The sequence below is a fragment of the Lagenorhynchus albirostris genome, chromosome 16 (genome assembly GCF_949774975.1).
Source record: "Lagenorhynchus albirostris chromosome 16, mLagAlb1.1, whole genome shotgun sequence".
In the NCBI taxonomy this organism is placed as follows: domain Eukaryota; kingdom Metazoa; phylum Chordata; class Mammalia; order Artiodactyla; family Delphinidae; genus Lagenorhynchus; species Lagenorhynchus albirostris.
This window is the reverse complement of record NC_083110.1, coordinates 76180558-76198285: the sequence shown is the minus strand read 5'-3', so window position 1 is coordinate 76198285 and position 17728 is coordinate 76180558. Positions and strand designations below refer to the sequence as shown.

Sequence of the window (17728 nt, the reverse complement as noted above, 5' to 3'; positions counted from 1 at the left end):
ACAGCTCTGATGTTCACTTGAAGCAGAGTTTATTGAATTTCACGGTAGATGGAAAGCTGGCATCCAGCTCTGATCGTGCCACCAGCCCGCTCTGTGCCATGTGACACGTCGGTCTTTGTGTTCGTGAACTCAGTCTGCTCATCTGTAAAATGGACTTGTTGGGCCAGATCAGTTCTGGGCTCTTCCCAGCCCTGAAATGTGATTGAACTCTGCTTCAGTTCTTTCGTTAGATCCTTGGTAGAAGCATACTGGTCTTTTTTCATCTTGGCTGATGGGTCAGAGAGGGCCTTTTCTCAATGGTCTGGGCTAATGGCTGGAGTCATGAAGGACTCAAGTGGCTGGGTTCTTTGGGCTGGGGAAAGGCCAGAGAACCTTTCCCCAGTGCAGAGAAAGGCCCCTGCCTCTGCTCTCATGGCCACCCGGCTCTGCCCTGTCAAAGTGCTCACGTGGGGCTCTGATTGTTTATTGAATTATTGATCTTCCCCTAGATTATGAGGTTCGAGAGGGAAGGGTCTGTCTTGTTTCCTGCATCTATCCCCAGTGCCAAGCATAGTGCCGGGCACATATTAGACACCAAATCAGAGCTTTCTGCCTGGATGGATGAAGGATGAATGAAGGAAGGATGGATAGATGGATGGGTGGATGGACAAGCATAGAACCAGTTCATTTATGGGACTGACAAAATTTGTGCCAACTAAGTTTTAGATACTTCCCTTGTCCTAATATTCCCTTATTCATTGTGAGTAGAATTTTCAAAGGACTTCTGATTGACTTGTTTTTTCTGTATTCTATGGTATTATCTCTTAAAAAAATAGAAATAAAGATCAAAATAGTAATGCTCACCTGGACATGATTGCACATCCAACAGAATAAATTGGGCCCTGCTAACACTCTGCATGACTGTGATGTGCTCATCACTGATCAAAGAGACTCAGTCTTTTGGCTCAGATTTTCACTGAATAAGTGACTTGGAGATGTATCATATAATCCCATGTAAAGTGTTGGGAAATCGAGGGTATAATTAATTGATTGATTTGTTTTCTTTCTAAGTCTCTGAAGATGGTCCTGAAAAAAAAAAGTCAGGGAATTGGTTCAGTTATCTGAGATAGAAATGTTGAAATGTCTGTGTCTTGTCCTTTCCCCTGTCCTAGAATGTGTGTTTAACGTTATCATGCTTCATTCACACAGACTGTGATCAAACAGGGGCTAGAACCAGCTTCCTGCTCACGCAGTCAGCACTGAGTGAATGCCACCTGTGTGCAGGGTGACGGGGTGGATGGGCACGCAGGACCGAGGTCGCATGAGCCTTCCCGCAAAGCCTTCCTCTCGTTTGGTCTTAGAATGTGCACTGGGACCGACCCTTGTGATTTCAAGGGAAGATTGATGCAGATTGCGTGCAGTTTCCTAATGAGAAATGAGGATAAAAACAATGCCGGAAGCAATAACTGTCATTGAGAGGGAGAAAAGTAAATGATCAGTGAAAAAGGCCGCCACAGCAATTTCAAGGAGCAAAATGATTAACCCAGAAGTTCGGATCCCCGAACTTCTCCTTCATCCCTGATACTTTCTGAAGGGAACCATCTAGTACAGTCTCAGCGGGCCCTTAAAATGCCACAGGGCTATGCACCGTTAGCAAGTTAAACATCGTGAAATTGGGAGGCCAGATGCTAGTAGAGGTTTTTTGGCACATCCTGGAGAGAGGAGCTGGGAGGAAGAGGGGTGCTCAGTGTTGCGTGGATCACCTCGATCTCCAGATGGAGGTCACAGAGGGGAGGGGGTGACACGGCAGCAGAGGGTGGTCATCAGCCTCCTTTGCCCGGAGTCCCGTCTGCCAGCGTGGCAGACCAGCTCACCCGCTAACACCTATTTAAGAAGGTATCACAGCCAGGTTTGGCCCCTAATTCAGGCTGCTCTGTGGGAGCCTGTAACTCAGCACTGCTCACTCGTTTTCCGTTTCCAGGGGAGGCCAGCGCCTCCACCATGTGGGATAACAACGCCTGGACGTTCTTCTACGACAACAGCACGGATGGCGAGCCCCCCTTTCTGACCCAGGACTTCATCCACGCCTTTCAGCCAGACGCGAAACTGATCGTCATGCTGAGGGACCCTGTGGAGAGGTGAGCAGTGTAGATTTTTCGTTCTGGGAAAAGAAAAGGCAGTTCTGAAGAACAGTCTTCTTTCTCATCAGAAACAAGATTTTGCTGCTGCTTCTTTTTTTTTTTTTTTAATAAACAAGCTTAACTTGCAATGTTACTGCTGTTTCGTATGTAAACATTATTCTTGGGGCAATCTTCACTGCATCTAAATAAACCGAGGATTTTTTCCTTAGCCATTTTGACCCTGGTCTGTGGGCCTGCGGCCTCGGCCGGTCTGACCTCGGGACATGCCCCTTGGGTGATGTCCGGCCATGAAAAATGCCCTTAGAATTGGGGATATCGAAGCTCTCCGCAGGGTTTAACTCCTAGAATTCCTTGTCTCCCGACTTGATTGATGCCTTTATCCTGTTGGCTCTGAACGTGCAAGCTCCACCTTTCCTTGAGACACCAAAAGGCAGAAAACGACAGACAGAGCTGCTTTGTTGCAGAGGGCAGGAGGTGCCCGGTGCAGATGAGGCCAGGCTAGCACGGTATTGAACCGAGGGTTGTCTAAGGGTGGCCAGGCTGGCACTGGGTGATGCTGAGGTCACTGACGACGCCTGTGCGGATGGCAGAGTCTTAGGGCTGCCAGGACTTTAAAATCGTTTAGTCCACCCCTGCACCCCGCCCCCGCCCTGGCCAGTACCCCTACACCAGAGATAAGAGGCTCCAGTATGGTCCAGGAGTTCCCCACCCAGAATGGCCAGTCCTGCTCAGACAGCTCTGAGAGAGCATCCTTCCTGTTTTGAGCCCAAGTCTGTCTTTTAGGAGCATCGACACTTCGGACCCATTTCTTCCCTACACAGCCCATGTCTGATCCTTCTAAACGGAAGAGCCTGCCAGACATTGAAGACGGCGGCCACAGCCCTGTGTCTTATTTTCCTTTGAGCCAAATGCCTCTTGTTATGGGTTTCATTAATTAATGACACCCTTGCCCACAAAGATGTATGTGAATGTGACCTTGTTTGGAAATACGGTCTTTGCTGACGGACTCAGGTTAAGATGAGGTCACACTGGATGAGGGTGGGCCCTAATCCAAGAGCTGGTGTCCTTATGAGAAGAGAACATTTGGACACCGAGACCTGCAGACACAGGGAGGACACATGTGAGGCTGCAGGCAGAGGTTGGAGTGATTCTGCCAGAAGCCGAGCCCGCCCGGGGAGGCCGGCAGCCCCAGCAGTGGGACACAGGCCCAGAACAGATTCTCCTCAGAAGCCCCAGAGCGAACCGGCCCTGCTGACACCTGGATTTCAGACTTCCGGCTTTCAGAACTGTGAGAGAAGAAATTCCTGCTGTAATAAGCCACAGGTTTGTGGTAGTGTTACAGCAGCCCTAGGACACTAGGGAACCCCCAGTTCCTTCCTTGGATGGCGTAAATTCCTGGCCCCGTAGCCTTGCCGATGATGACAATTTTAAAAACACCTATAATCTCCCACCCAGATAGTCATTATTTTTATTTTGCTTAGTTTCTTCCAAAGTACGTATCTTTGTAGATAAGTGTAGTGTGTGTGTGTGTGCGCGCGTGTGGTGTGCAGCTGTGTGAATATGCAGTCTTACATCTTGCTTCTTTCATTTCGAATTGTTGATTTACCTCCTTGTCCCCATCGTGGCGTCTCCGAATGGCCCCCGGGCACCACAGTCATCTGGTCAGAGAGCTGGATGGCCCTTGCTCCGTCTCCACCCCTGCAGCCCTCCTGTGTCGCACCATGGGGCCTGTCTCGATGCTGCACCTCCTTCAGCCTCGGGAATCCATCCGCTCTGCTACGGAGGCAGCCCTGACCTCGGAGCAGCTTGCCACGTCCTGCCTGCTAGTTCCCATACCTCGGGAGGCAGGAATTTGACCCTTCTGCTCAGAGCGTGGGCTGGTCCCCCACGGCTTGAGAACACTTGACACAAACCAGTCATATTCTTGTGTGGACAAGATTACATAACCGTCAGCCTTGAAAGGCCTGGTGATTAAGTGACCCCACGCTGCCCACTGAGGTGTTTTCACAGCTGCTCTGCCATGCCCCCGCCCCCCGCCCCCCGGGCCGCCCCTGCTGCAGTTCACGAGGCCGGAACATTCTCTCTCGGGGGTGCTCGCTGCTCGTCCAGTGTCTTCCTGTCACATCTCCCTGTTCCTCCTTCTGTGGGAGGTCACACTGCCTTGACTCCAGAGGGCCAAGAGGGTGAAACTTCAGCCTCTGTCACTCCCTGGGCACAGAGGTGGGAGCGTTGGGGATGGGGTGCTCACAGGCGTGGCCATGGTCGTTACCGTCTGCGGTTCAGCCTGGGTGGGGACGGAGGGCGAAGTGTGGCACCGAAGAGGGAAGGAGCTCCTAGTCGGGGGTCCAGAAAGGCCATTCTGGAGGAGCTGAGGCCAGGCGGGGTTTTGAGGGCTGAGTAAGAGTTTGCCAAGTGAACAGAGTAGCAAGGTGGTCAAGGGGAAGGAGCGTTCTGAGTAGGGAGAACGGAGAGCACGAAGGGAAGGACCGCGTGTTCTCTTGGAGAGCGGGGCCAGCTTCCCTGAGTGTGTCCCTTTCTCCCCACAGTCCTGAGTCCACCTCTGAGGACACACGCACCATAAAGGCGAGCTTTTAATAGGTAGGGTCGTCGTGCTGCCTGGGTTCAGGCACTGAGTGGGGAGCTGGACCTGCCTGACTCTCCTCTCAGACCCCAGCCCAAAATCCCCCTTTTAGAAGGCTCTTGGGCCCAAGATGGTGTCCTCTTGTTTCCTTTTTTTTTTTTTTTTTTAAGGAACAGATACTCTATTTATACCAGAAACTGAAGGTTCTTAACTTCCTGGTGCTCACTTAACAGAAAGAGATCATCAGTTAAAATGTTCATCAATTCCCAGTCACATGCTGGGTACCATGTTTGGTGCTGAGCAGACATGTGTAGGTGCCTGTCCTCCAGGAGCTGTACTTTGTCAGGAAAGCGACACATTGACTCTCATGATGCATGTGATGGTACCAAGGAGAAGGGCAGGTTGCCATGGTGACAGCCTCATCAGGAAGCTGACCCAGTCGTGGGGTTGCCTACTGTATTTGTCATCTACTGCTGCGTAACAAATCACCCAGAAACTTGGCTGCTTAAAACAACACACTATCTCACACTGTCTTCTGTGGGTCGGCACCTGACATAGCTTTCCTGGATCCTCTACTTCAGGGTCTCTCCCAAGGTTGCAGTCAATGTGTCACCAGGGCAGGGCCTCATCCGAAGGCTTCACTGGGTAAGGATCTGCTTTCAAGCTTGTGTGGTTGTTAGCAGAATTCAGTTCCTCAAGAGCTGTTGGAAGGAGGGCCACCGTTCTTTACTGGCCGTCGGCTAGAGGCTTCCCTCAGTACCTTGCCACTGGGCCTCAACAACATCAGAGGTTGCTTGCTCCATCAGAGCCAGCAAAGGAGAGAGCTGCTACCAAGTTGGAAGCCTTCATCTTTGGTAATCTGAGCACCAGAGTGACAGCCCATCACCCTTGCCACGTTCTCTTGATGAGAAGCAAGTCACAAAGTCCAGGCCATAGTCAAGGGGAGGAGATTACAGGGAGTGAATACCAAGAAGTGAGGCTCTTGGGGACCATCTTAGAAGTTGCCTCCCGGGACTTCCCTGGCGGTCCAGTGGCTAAGACTGCACGATCCCAATGCAGGGGGCCTGGGTTCGATCCCTGGTCAGGGAACTAGATCCCACGTGCTGCAACTAAAATATCCCGCATGCCGCAACTAAAAGATCCCGCATGCCGCAACTAAAAGATCCCGCGTGCCGCAACTGAGACCCGGCGCAGCCAAATAAATAAATAAGTAAATAAATATTTTTTTTTAAAAAGGAAGTTACCTTGCACACCTCCTTTGCCCGTGCTGCTCTCTGTTCCTCCAGGAAAGCACACCCTTAGAGCCGGAAGAAGAGCAAGTACCAGTGTAGCACCATGTGTCGTGGCAGGGCCCGCACATGCGTTGGGGAGTGTGTGTGCATGTGTGTATTTTCTGTGTGGGTTACCGACAGTAGCAGCTGTTCTATTGCTTTTTAAACATTTATAAAAGTATGTAACAATAGGAATTTCTTCTTTTTTGAACTCCGTGACTTATGGCCTGAAATGACTGGCTTATTTCCCATCCCAACCAGAAAGGATGATAAATTCTGGGTGGTTAGGTCACTCTTGAAGAAACAAACACTTGGGACCCAGGTTTCTATTAGTCTAACTGGGTCCTGTGCCGTTAGCCACTTCAGCCATTCCGTGACCTTGCACTTCTGCAAGTGCGAGATTCCCTGAGTTGCTTGCTGCCAGTGGGATTGGACCAAATTGTTCTTTCTTTCTACAGATAGGCTCGGAGAGGAGTGGGGAGAAACCTTTATTTCTAGTTTTACATTGACATTTAGCCTTTATTTCTATAACTGATCAAAGGCAGAGGGTTTGAAAATGTTGGAATTGTAAGCAAAATCAAATCAATCACTCTAAAGTTTCCAGAGGAGGTTGTAAACAGCAAGTCCATTTATTTTTCTGGAGGGGAAGAGAGAATAGTGGAAAGCAGATGGGATGTTTCTTAAGGGCCAAAAGGGCCAGCCAGGAATTCCTGTTGCAAGTTTCTCTATGTTAGAGATAATGATACTTTAAAATTCAAGTTAATTAATTTGAATTAACTAGGCTAAATCGGCCCAGTTAATTAAAAAGAAGCCACCAATTACAAGCAGGATTTTCCTTCATTTAGTTCAGCGCTCAAGTGGACAAGACTTCTTTTCAACAGTGCTCACACTGGCCTCCTGTCTCTTCATTTGTGAGACGGTTGATAGAGGCTGACTCTTAACGCAGAGGTGGTTGTCTCCAATGTAGTTCATTCAGAAGGCGTTCGGAGAGTGGTCCTGCGCCATCGGTCACGGACTTTACCATCTCTGGGTCTTGGTCTTAATTCTGGGTGTAGTCTTACCACAGTGCATGGAAATGACCACCTCAGGAGCCTTTGGTTTTCACGGTTAATGAAGGTAAGTCAGAAGGGAAGAGAGCACAGCTCCATTAAGAGTAGAACTTGATTTTGACCCAAATGTTTTGAACCTTGGAACCTAAGGAGTTTTCTTCTTCCTGTGCTTTTATAAACTGATTTCTTTTAACAACTCACTGGGCTGGTTAAATAATTATTCTACTTATGGTGGTAAACTAGGAATGGAAGGAATGAAGCTCTAAATGAAATGCATCCATTTATGTACCGTTGTTCATTCAAACAGAGAGTAATGAGTGGGGATGAACCTTTGGACTAGAACCTTGAACCTTTCATGAATTTCACTCCATCTCCAGAGTGGCTGGTGGCATGTGTGGGTGGTGAACAAGGACCCAGGATCATTGTGGTAGAGAGACAGCCTCAGGGACCAGATGGTCTGTATTTGAACCCCAGCTCTGCCACTCACTGGCTGTGTGACCTTGGGCAAGTTACTCAACCTCTCTGTGCCTCATGTCCTCATCAGTGAAATGGGGGAAAATAGTCCTACCTCTAGAGTTGTGAGAATTAAATGACTTAATGCTTGTAGCATGTTTAAACAGTGCTGGGCAGATGGTAAATATTATATAATTATTAGCTATTATTGTTAGGCCACATTAGTGGCAAATAATGACAATAACCAAACTAAGCACTCATGTACTCACGAGACGTTTATTGAGCACCTTGATGTGCTGGATGCACTGCATGGATTGGAGAGCAAAGTCCTTCCTGTCTGCCCTCCTGGAGTCTTCATCCAGTGGAGGGGTGGGAACCTAGCAGTAACTGAGCACTTACTCCACCCTGGCTCTGTGCTAAGCCCTTTTCAGGCATCGCCTCCTTTGAACTTTGCAAGCAGGTGAGAGGGCTGTCATGATGCGTCACAGCTGAGGTGTGTGGGCTCAGTGGGGTTAAGTCACCTATCCACCGTCACCTGGTTAATAAGTGGCCAGACTGGGATTCAATCCCATGTCAGTCTGACCGAGGATCCAAGCTTTCCACCTCTGTCGTAGGTCAGTTAGTGGGGTGCAGACTCTGAGACAGCACTTTGTGTGCAGGAGGTTTATGAGTGCTTTCGGGACAACCCCTGTGAGGGGCGACAGGGCAGGACTGACAGAGGGAGGGGTCACAACAGAGGTCTCAGCCAGCCCCACGGGGAGCTGCGCAGCTGAGATGGCCCTTGCGCGAGGCATCTCCCACCCACCAGCCGTTGGCTGTGTCTGACCTGGGGAGGTTGAACCTCAGGTGGGGCAGGGCTTTTCAGTGAAGGGACTGAACTGCAGCCAGGACTAGGATGGCTCCCCTCTTCTGCAAAGTTCTGTGAGCAGTAAGGATGCCAGTCTGTGTAGGTACCTAAGCCTGGACTCTGCTCATTCACTTACTTCCATATCAGCGGCATCAGGATGCTGACCCAGGGCAGTAACCAGGTCTCGTAGGAGGGAGCTGAGCCGGATCGAAGCTTCGGAAGTGCTGTGGACCTCTGACTCCGGACGAGAATCTCTCTTGTGACTCAACAGGTGCCGAAAACCTTCTCCAAACGGCCCAACTTCTCCAGGTCTCTGGAAGCACCGATTTAGTGCCAGAGACATGTTCTCAGGCAGAAGAGGAGCTCTGGCGCTCCAAGGCCATGTTTTCTCTATAACAGATTTGCACGAGGATTAAAAAGCACCGACAGATTGATTTTTAATGTAAACTCTCTCAAAGGGAGATGAGGAGAGCTCCCCTGTGGGCAAGAGATGCAGTTGCGGGGTGTAGGGGCGCTGGAGTATAAAGGCCGTGACGACAGCCACAGATCAATTTCCACTCCCCCGCCCCCCCAGGTCCTGCTCTCTTCTCTCTTCCCGCTTTAAGACCTTGGAGGGTTAGGAATCCTAAGGCAGCGGTCTTGAGGAAGACTGTTGGGGGGCGTCCTAAGCTGCTTGTTAATTTCCTGGTGAATTCAGGCATTTTGCTTCTCAGAAGCTGCCTGTCTGGGTGTCACTGACACACCTTTGTATGGGCCCTAGAAGTGGTGTGAGGTCACTTTGATAGAGCTGCGCTGTGAGCTGCCCAGGGCAGGGAGGGGCGGCTGGCCGGCTCCGGGCTGGGGCCACGCGCCCTGTTCTCTGAAAGCCGTTCAGGAGTGACCGCCTGGGGAGGGACCGCATCTTGTTGTTGGTGGGAGAAGAACCATCGTGCTGAAAATTCCTGTGTGTGGAATGCTGTTTATTTTGGGGGAAGTTTACGAAGTCATTGGCAGACCTGAGCGTTCCCACATGGCTGGTCTGCAGAGGGAGGCTCTGTGTGCCGACGAGCGCTGTCCTCGGTCTGCAGAGATTGGAAGGTGATGCGGGCACGGAGCGCTGACTCTGGGCCGCCAGGTGGAGTTCAGGGACGTCTGCTACCCAGAGTGCGGGGCTGATGAGTGAACGCGGCCCGTGTCACAGCCCGGCCAGCCTGGGGAGTGGTGGCCATCGCTCTGCAATGAGGTCCGCCACCTGGGGATCTAGGTCTGGCTTCGCTGCTGCCTTACGCAGGGGTACCCCACCCATCCTCTGTGCGCCTGCCTTTCCTCACCTGTAGAGACACCTGGTGTCGGGATCACGGGCGCATCAAGTGAAAGTGCTCTGTGAGACATACCGGGCTCGTAGGTAGAGAGGATGTTGGCATTGCCTCCCTCTGTGGATGTTCACCAAGGCCCCGTGATTGGATGCTCAGGGAGAAACGGTGGTGGTGGGGGGGTGACCCAGAACCCCTCTCGTGCTCAAGGGGAGCAGAAGACCTGGCCCAGGCAGCCCCCATGAACCAGAAGCTTTGCATCCCTTTGGACCTTTTTAGGCTCAAGCCTGTATGTTCTTCTCTGGCAGAAAATGAACTGCATCAGTGTCACCCACAGGCACAGCCTGGGTGACTCAAGACATTTCCTCCAAATAAGCTGCTCTGGCCAGTCCTGCTTCAGTGTTCCTCGTAATGAGATGTTCACGGTGTGTGATTCAGTGGACGAAAGGGCCTCCTTCCCAGCTACATTAAAGGGTACTTTTTCCTGTAGGAAAAATAAATATAATCATTATTGATGACACCGTATCGGAGGTCGGGAAGTGATCAATCAGTGATTTGGATATGGACACCAGCAAATGGAGAGTAATGTCGGGCTGCTCTGGCTGTCACTTTGGTAACCACGTGTATGTGACCCTCCACAGCCGCGGAACACTGTGCTCTCACGGGGGAGGGGGTGGATTAGAAGATGTGAGTGAGCCCACGCTGCGGGGCTGCTGGTGATGAAATGTGACCTTTCACACGTATGTGGCTGGCCGGCAGGTGCTCCGGGAGCACAGGGAGGCCGGGGCGAGCACGGCCTGGGGTGAGCCCATCCAGCAGCCGTGGCCGCCCCCAGCCGTCCACAGCTTCAGCATCTGCTCCGGGTCTTTCCTCCAAGCACGGCTCCCTGAGACGGCCGAGGGGTGAGCGGAAGCCAGGAGAGATGGCGAAGCTCCAGGCCTCTGACAGCCTGCACTTGGCTGGGCAGACCTGACCCTGAGGCTCGAGCTTCTGGGGGCCTCTTGGGCTGGGGGATCCGAGCGACTTCTGACCCAGGCCCTCTGGGGACTGACAGGTGAAAGCCATCTGTCCCTTTGGGGTGATGAAAATGTTCTGGAATTAGATGATGCTGGTGTTTGCACAAGTTTGTGCATTTACTGAAAACGACTACATCGTTCACTTTAAAAGGGTGAATTTTACAGTGTGTGGATTACCTCTCAATTTAAACATGGTATGAACAAAAATATCACAAAAGGAGGAGAAACCCGCCGCAGGGGGTTGTCTCACTGAACAAGTAACGCAGGAGCCGGAACCTGCAGGGGCCCCGCCTTGAGGGAACGCCGATCAACGTGTACCTTGTCCTACCTTGTCCTCTCAGAGCCAGACGGGTAAAATCGAATGAGCTATTTGCAGTGACCAATGAATGGTAGCTTATCCAAGTGATGAAAGGTCAGGAAGTGAGGACGGAAACTGTGACACGTACCTGAACCTCTGTTTGTTGTTGCTGTGATTTCTAGATGCCCGTGCGGTGCTCCGTAAACACATCTGCTTTTCCTGGTCACGCCAGTGCCACTCCTGTTCGTCCTGAATGTTTGCTGCTCTATTACACGTGCGACTGCTCTTCAGTCTCCTGTAACTTACTGAGTAGTTCTGTAACAGAACTGACTCTTGCTTCCAAATCACTCTGCACCTAAAACAATAAAATCTTAAGAACAAACAAAACCCCCAGAGCATCAGCTGGCTAGTGCCCCTCTCAAGTCAGCTGCTGATTGGCTACATCCCTAGACTGTGAGGCTGGGCCAGGTCCTGCTGGGTCAGTGGGCTTTGGGGTCAGGCAGGCCTGGGTGGGTTTGGGGCCAGCCCTGAGGCTTCCTGGGCCGCATGACCTTAGGAAGCTCTGTAAGACTGGTAACGACAGTGCACATCTCAAAGGCTGGTTATGAACAGGGAAGGAGGATACACGTGCAGTGCCGAGCACAGGGCCGGGGGAGGGCAGCCCTCAGTAGCCACGAGCAGGCACGTGGCGGGTGGACACCAAGGGGATTCTGGGAGCTGAACCTGTACAGCACTCGAGTGAGCCTGGCTGGAGGAGGGGCCCACGGAGTAGTGGTTGCCCCTGTTTTCCGGATGATCAATACACCCATCTCTGCTCACCTGGGCTCAGAGCAGTGCCCTGTCACTGTTGGGTGCATTCAGCTGTGACCTTGGGTAACCACCAAGATTTTACATGTTGAGACCTGCAAGCTCACTGATGGCCACTCCTCTGTTCCCTTGGGAAGAGACGCGATCCCTTCCAGAGGCACCAGGTGGAGGGAGCCCCTGCCACATCCACTCCCCTTCCCAGCAGTGCTGGGGTCCCGGGACCTCTGCCCCGCACAGAAGAGGCACCTCACCCCCATGAGCAGGCCTGCCGTCCCAGGGCCACCCCAGTGGCCTTCAAAATAACCGCAGCACAGAGGCCTGGAATGTCTTTGGACTTATATTTGGAATTGCTGTTGGAAACAGTTCTGGCCACATATAACACCCATCTGTTTGGGAGGGTTTGAGAGTCAGAAGATGAGGTGGTCCCGCAGGAGGGGGGTTGGCAGCACCAAAACTCAGGGCTGGGGGCGGGGATCGGGTCAGCTGGCCCTCACCCAGCCAGGGAGCTCTCAGCCCCTCCAGCCTTGACCTTTGCCGCTGGGGCCGCTCCCGCCATGCTGGACGGGATCAAACCAGCCTTTCTTCCTGACCCTTCTACCTAGGGTCAGTCCTTCAGGAGTCTGGGACATGTCTTTTCCCAGCTCCGAATACCCTTTTAGCTGTTGAAGCTGGCATCCCTCTTGCTGAGTCCTGCTTCTCCAGATGGAACGGCTCCTTCCCCCTTACTGTCTGTCAGCCAGCACTAAAGGCAAGTGTCCTTTGGGGCTGGGACCTGCCAGGGTGGAGGAAGCAACACCCTCCCACATTCTCAATGCCGTACCTTTATTAATGCATCCCGGAGTCGCGTCAGTGTCCCTGCAGTTCTGTGAGGATTCGTTATATACTTATGTCAACTAAATCCCTTGTGCATTTTCCAGGTTGGCCTCTTTCCCCTACTTCATCATTGTACAGTTGGTTTTAAAGACTCAAATGTGGACGCTTAGGCTGATTTCTTTACGTTTCCATTTGTTACATGAGTGCGCCTATAACCGAAAGTGGGGGTCTGGCTGCTCGAAAGCCAATGAAGAGGCCAGGTTGGTGGAAGGGAAAGTTTGCTTTACTTTGGATGCCGGCAACCAGCAGGGTGGGGGAGGGCGGACGCCTGTCCAAAGGCCGACTCCCCCTCCCCCGACAATCAGGGGGCAAGAGCTTCTATAGAAGGAGGGAGAGGGCTGCGTGCAGAAACAGCACAGCCACCTCTGACAGTCATCTTGAAATTGGTCATTGGTGGTCTGACCAGCATCATCTTGATTGTTTTAAGTACAGTTAATCTTCAGTTCTAGGGTCGGTTTGTTCCCATTTTCCTGAGGCCAGTTCTCGGAATTGTGGCAGCTTATGTCGTGGCTACAGTCGTCTGGTCATCATTCCTCCACCTGGCGGGGGTTTCAGTATCTATGAGACAGCTCGCAGGATGTGGCTCAGAATATGATCTGTAGCCCTTGAGGAGGAACTAAAGGTCCTTGGCTTTGCTTTATGACTAAACTGGTATTACTTAGTCTGTTGGACTGTTTTCCTTTGTTTCTGCATTTTCTCACTTCTCTGATTAAACTTATTCTTCGGTTACAGACAAAAGGCAGGCGGAGGACACGGAGGGCGAGGACACGGGGGGCGAGGACCCTAGGGTGCTCCTCCGTTTCATGCCTACTCTAGCGTTTCGAGGTCCGTTTGGATACTTATTCATGATATATTTGCTGTCCTTCTCAACGTTTTCTGAATGGTTAGGGCCAACCAAGTGGCTTGCACTAATCCAAGGTCATTATCTGACTCTTTTTCTCTAGAGAGTAGTTGTGGGGAAATCATAGTATTGTTCATTGAAGACATTCTTATGAAGCACCAACCTGATTCTTCAGGAGGACCCAGTAGTGCCCTCCGGGAAAGTAAGGGTCCTGTTTTGTTTTTCCTCCTTCATATTTCTCTGCAGAAGAGCTGGCCATGTGGCCATCGTCCTCCTGTACACACAGGTCACTCTTCTAGGGTCTCAGGGTGGGAGAGAGGGCTGGCAAAAATGACTCCTCGGGAATCAGGGTTGAGAATCTGGACTAGTTTCTTAGGGGCTCTTGTAACAAATTATCACAAATGTAGTGGCTTAAAACAACAGAAACTTATTGTCTCATGGTTCTGGAGGGCAGAGGTCAAAATCAAGGTACTGGCAAGGTTAGTCCCTCCTGGAAGCTCTGAGGGAGAATCCACTCCATGGGTCCCCAGCTTCCTGTGGCTTCTGCAATCCTGGCATCCCTTGGCTTGTAGGTAACACGTCAGTCTCCGCCTCTGTCTTCACATGCCTTCGCCCCATGTGTCCCTGTCCGAGCCTCTTCTTATAGGGACACCAGTGCTTGGATTTAGGACCCACCGTAAATCCAGGATGATCTCATCTGGAGGTCTTCAACATAATTAGGTGTGCAGAGACCCTATTTCCAAATAAGATCCCATTTGCAGGTACTGGAGGTTAGGACTTGGGCATATCTTTTGGGAAATCTATAGACTCCAAGTGGGAGAGGGGGAGGGGAGAGGGCCCTGCTCAAACAGGGCATGAAGGACTTGTTACAGACATGTATCCCAGCATGTGTGTGGGCTCTAGGAAGCCCACCACCCACGCTGTGGGCAGATCCAGGGTCCCTGGGGGACTGAGGGGCAGGAGAAATCTCCCCTCACCCTCCCGAGGAGGTGGGCCTGGCCATGAACCTGATTCACAGAAGGTGGGGTCCTGAGTTCATTTCACTGTACCCCAAACAGATGACGATCAGTATTCTCACCCTGGTGGGCCTGGGCTGGCCTGGTTGGACCATTGAACACGTCGCAGTTTGTCCCCTAGAACTACTTCTTGATCTCTAAAGAATTGTATGGAAGGATTCTTCATGAAGTTAATATTCTTCATGAAGTTACTGTGTGTTTAAAAGTCAGCCAGGTTGAGAGGCTCTTGTTTTATTTATGAGCCACACGCCTACAAGAAATGTTATTACCACAAAATAAACTCAGCACGGAAATCTTGAGCCGAGGGGTGGGTTTTTAAGTGGCAGTTTACGTGATAGAATTCCAATTCTGCCAGCGAATTTGGATAGCTGTGTGGGAGTTCTTGGTAAGAACTCTGGACCTGGACTTCCAATTAGGCACAGATTTTGATGACAGTTTCAGAGGCGTCCTTCTTGGGCAAAGTCGTAATATCGACGGCACTCCTAGGAAATGTGTGAGCCAGAAGGGACCTCCATCAGACCCATTGCCACAAGGTGCCCAGTTGCGTACAGCTCAGCTGCACTTTGAGGTCCATGCAAATCTGGTTTTGGTGTTTATCCATCAGCTTTTAGATTATACTACGACCGACCCTGCAGTGACAGGTGCCATGTTTGTCTTGATGGAGGTTCTGTTTTTGAAGGGGGAAAAGAGCACGGCCAATGTGGGGGGACACTTGTAATGGGGGGACAAATGTAGTGTCATCTGGGTCCTGTATTTGGGTGAACATGGATCTGGGGGAGGATCTACTCACTTGAGCATCTCTAACGACTAGTCTTGAAGCAAGTCATTTTGGAGGTTTGGCTGACCAGGCTGAGATGTACGAACACTTTCCAGTGTGTGTTTGGATTCTAGGCAATCTGTGAGCAGATCCCAAACATCTCAAGACTTCTCAGAGGTGTCCTCTGTGGACACTGGCAGTGGATGATTTCTAAAGGGCCGTGTAGAAGGCACTGTGCCAAATGCCAGAGGGGAAGACAATCTGGTCCCTGAGAAGCTCTGCTCTTTTTAGGAAATCTTTGGAAACGCCTACAGCTGTAGCGAGAGGTGAGGGGTGCTGGAGAAGGAGTGTTTGCAGCTGACCCGTGCACCAAAGGCATTGCCGTCTCTGCAGGGGTGAGGTTGGCTGAGTGCCACGACGGAAGCTCTGGGTGCAGTCAGCGGTGCACATCTGCAATCTCCAGACCTGTGGGTACCTAATACGATTTGCTGAATTTCCTTCCCTGGAAAGAGGGAAGCTATAGGTTGGAGAAGTTGGCAGAATAGAAAGTATGGAGCTGAGAAAGAGAGAAACGTGACACCACAGAGCAGGGAGCCAGTCTGAATCAGCCTGGTTTCTGGGCAGCTGGGGGTTGAGTGTGAGTACAGGGTGTCGGGCAGAGCAGTGGGGGGCCCTAGAGGGTGTGCATTGAAAAAGGCATAAGACAGAAACAAAGGGGTGACTTTTGAAAAGCAAAAAAAGAGAAAGACTTACCCTCTCTGCCTGCAGAAACAGAGGAGAAAAAGGCATAGGAAACTCACAACAGAACTCAGAAATTCTGTTAATGTAAAAAATGACTGGGTGGGGGGATTCCCTGGTGGCGCAGTGGTTGAGAGTCCGCCTGCCGATGCAGGGGACACGGGTTCGTGCCCCGATCCGGGAAGATCCCACATGCCGCGGAGTGGCTGGGCCCGTGAGCCATGGCCGCTGAGCCTGCGCGTCCGGAGCCTGTGCTCCGCAACGGGAGAGGCCACAACAGTGAGAGGCTCGCGTACCGCAAAAAAAAGACTGGGGAGTTCCCTGGTGGTCTACTGGTTAGGATTCGGTGCTTTCACTGCTGTGGCCCGGGTTCAATCTCTGGTCAGGGAACTGACATCCCGCAGTCCACGTGGCGTGGCCCCCCTTCCGAAAAAAAAGAAAGAAAAAATTACTGGGTGACAATGGAATAAGGTTTACATTGGGCTGCTGTGTATGTACTATCTTATCTACTTTTACGGATGTTCAAAATTCCCCCAAATTAAGTAAATAGGGGAGTGCCGTAATAATAGATACATTAACTGATCCCATCCAATATGACCTGATACATCTATGTTTTAAAAAAATACAAAATATGCAGATATATGTTGTGCACGGAAAACTTCTGGAAGGATATATAAGAAGCTGATAACGAGAAGCTGATAATCTATGGATTATCTTGTTTATACGCCACGAGGAAAGCACAATTAGTCCTCCTGTTTTACAGACGAATTTAATGCTAGACACCGCCTCCCCGCTATGACTTAGAGTACGGGAGAGAGAGCGGGCCTGGGCGTCAGAAGTTAGACCACAGGGGAAACTGGGGCCAAAAACGTTAAAACAAAGCTGTGCTCATTACAGTGCTGTAACTTGTTTTGTTTTACTTATTGTTTATTTGATATAAGAAAAGAATTATCCCATGGTAACAGAAAGTATCTGTCTGTAATGTTGAAAGTCCAGTAAAGTATATTTTCAGAAGATTTGCGGAAAAGAAAGAAAGAAAGAAAATTATTCTGACTCGTGTTAAAGAATGGTAAAAGGCAGAGTTTATTCAGGGCTGTAGCAATAGGTGTAGTGACCACTGTGGTCGGGTCTTGCAGTAGGGGAACGAGATTGTGGCCAACGCCAAATACAAGGAAGAGTGGGAAATTATAGCCAAGGAGGATGTGGGTTGGTGGATGGGAAGTTACTAAGAAGAAACAGCAGCGGTAAGGGGGGCGGGGTTGGCTAAACGGACCTAGCAGGATTCTTGTTGAAATTTGGCGATACAGAGACCCACAAGGAAGTCTAAAACTCAAGGCCATGTTGGGAAGAAGGTTCAGAGGAACCTGAGAACAGTTTGGTCAAAGAGAGACGCTGTCTGCTCCTGTGTGAAAACACTGTTACATACGTGCGGTGGGGTTTGTGTGAACAGATCCATGTGTGTGGACACACATGTAGGCCTACAGGCCTCTGCATGCGTACATGGGGGTATTTTTACACTGTGTTAAAAAATAGGTCCCTATCAACCTAGAAAGATACGTTTCATAATTTTTGTTTTAACGTTCAGAGTCTGTGGTAAGGGCTGGGAATTTCACGCGGAATTGTAATATGGGGAGAGCGACAGCTGTTCCATTATTACTGCCGCCGGCAGAGGAGAGAGGAACCGGAGGGGACATAAAATTTTCACGGCCTCTCTCTGCTGTTGTACGGTCTTTGTAATCTGGTGTTTCGAAGTTCACTGTTACTGTGAA

At 50.8% G+C, this 17728-nt stretch overlaps 1 protein-coding gene across 5 annotated transcripts in view; it reads left to right on the top strand.

Moving 5' to 3' along the window:
- CHST15 (carbohydrate sulfotransferase 15) overlaps positions 1-17728 on the top strand; it is a 98902-nt gene that overhangs the window by 55167 nt on the left and 26007 nt on the right. For all 5 annotated transcript variants that reach the window (XR_009535996.1, XM_060125909.1, XM_060125908.1 and 2 more), the window contains one exon: positions 1961-2117. Coding sequence is in view for 4 of the 5 variants with exons in the window: in XM_060125909.1 (XP_059981892.1) it covers positions 1961-2117 (157 nt within the window). In the remaining variant the exon portion in view is untranslated. The remainder of the gene's footprint in view (positions 1-1960; positions 2118-17728) is intronic.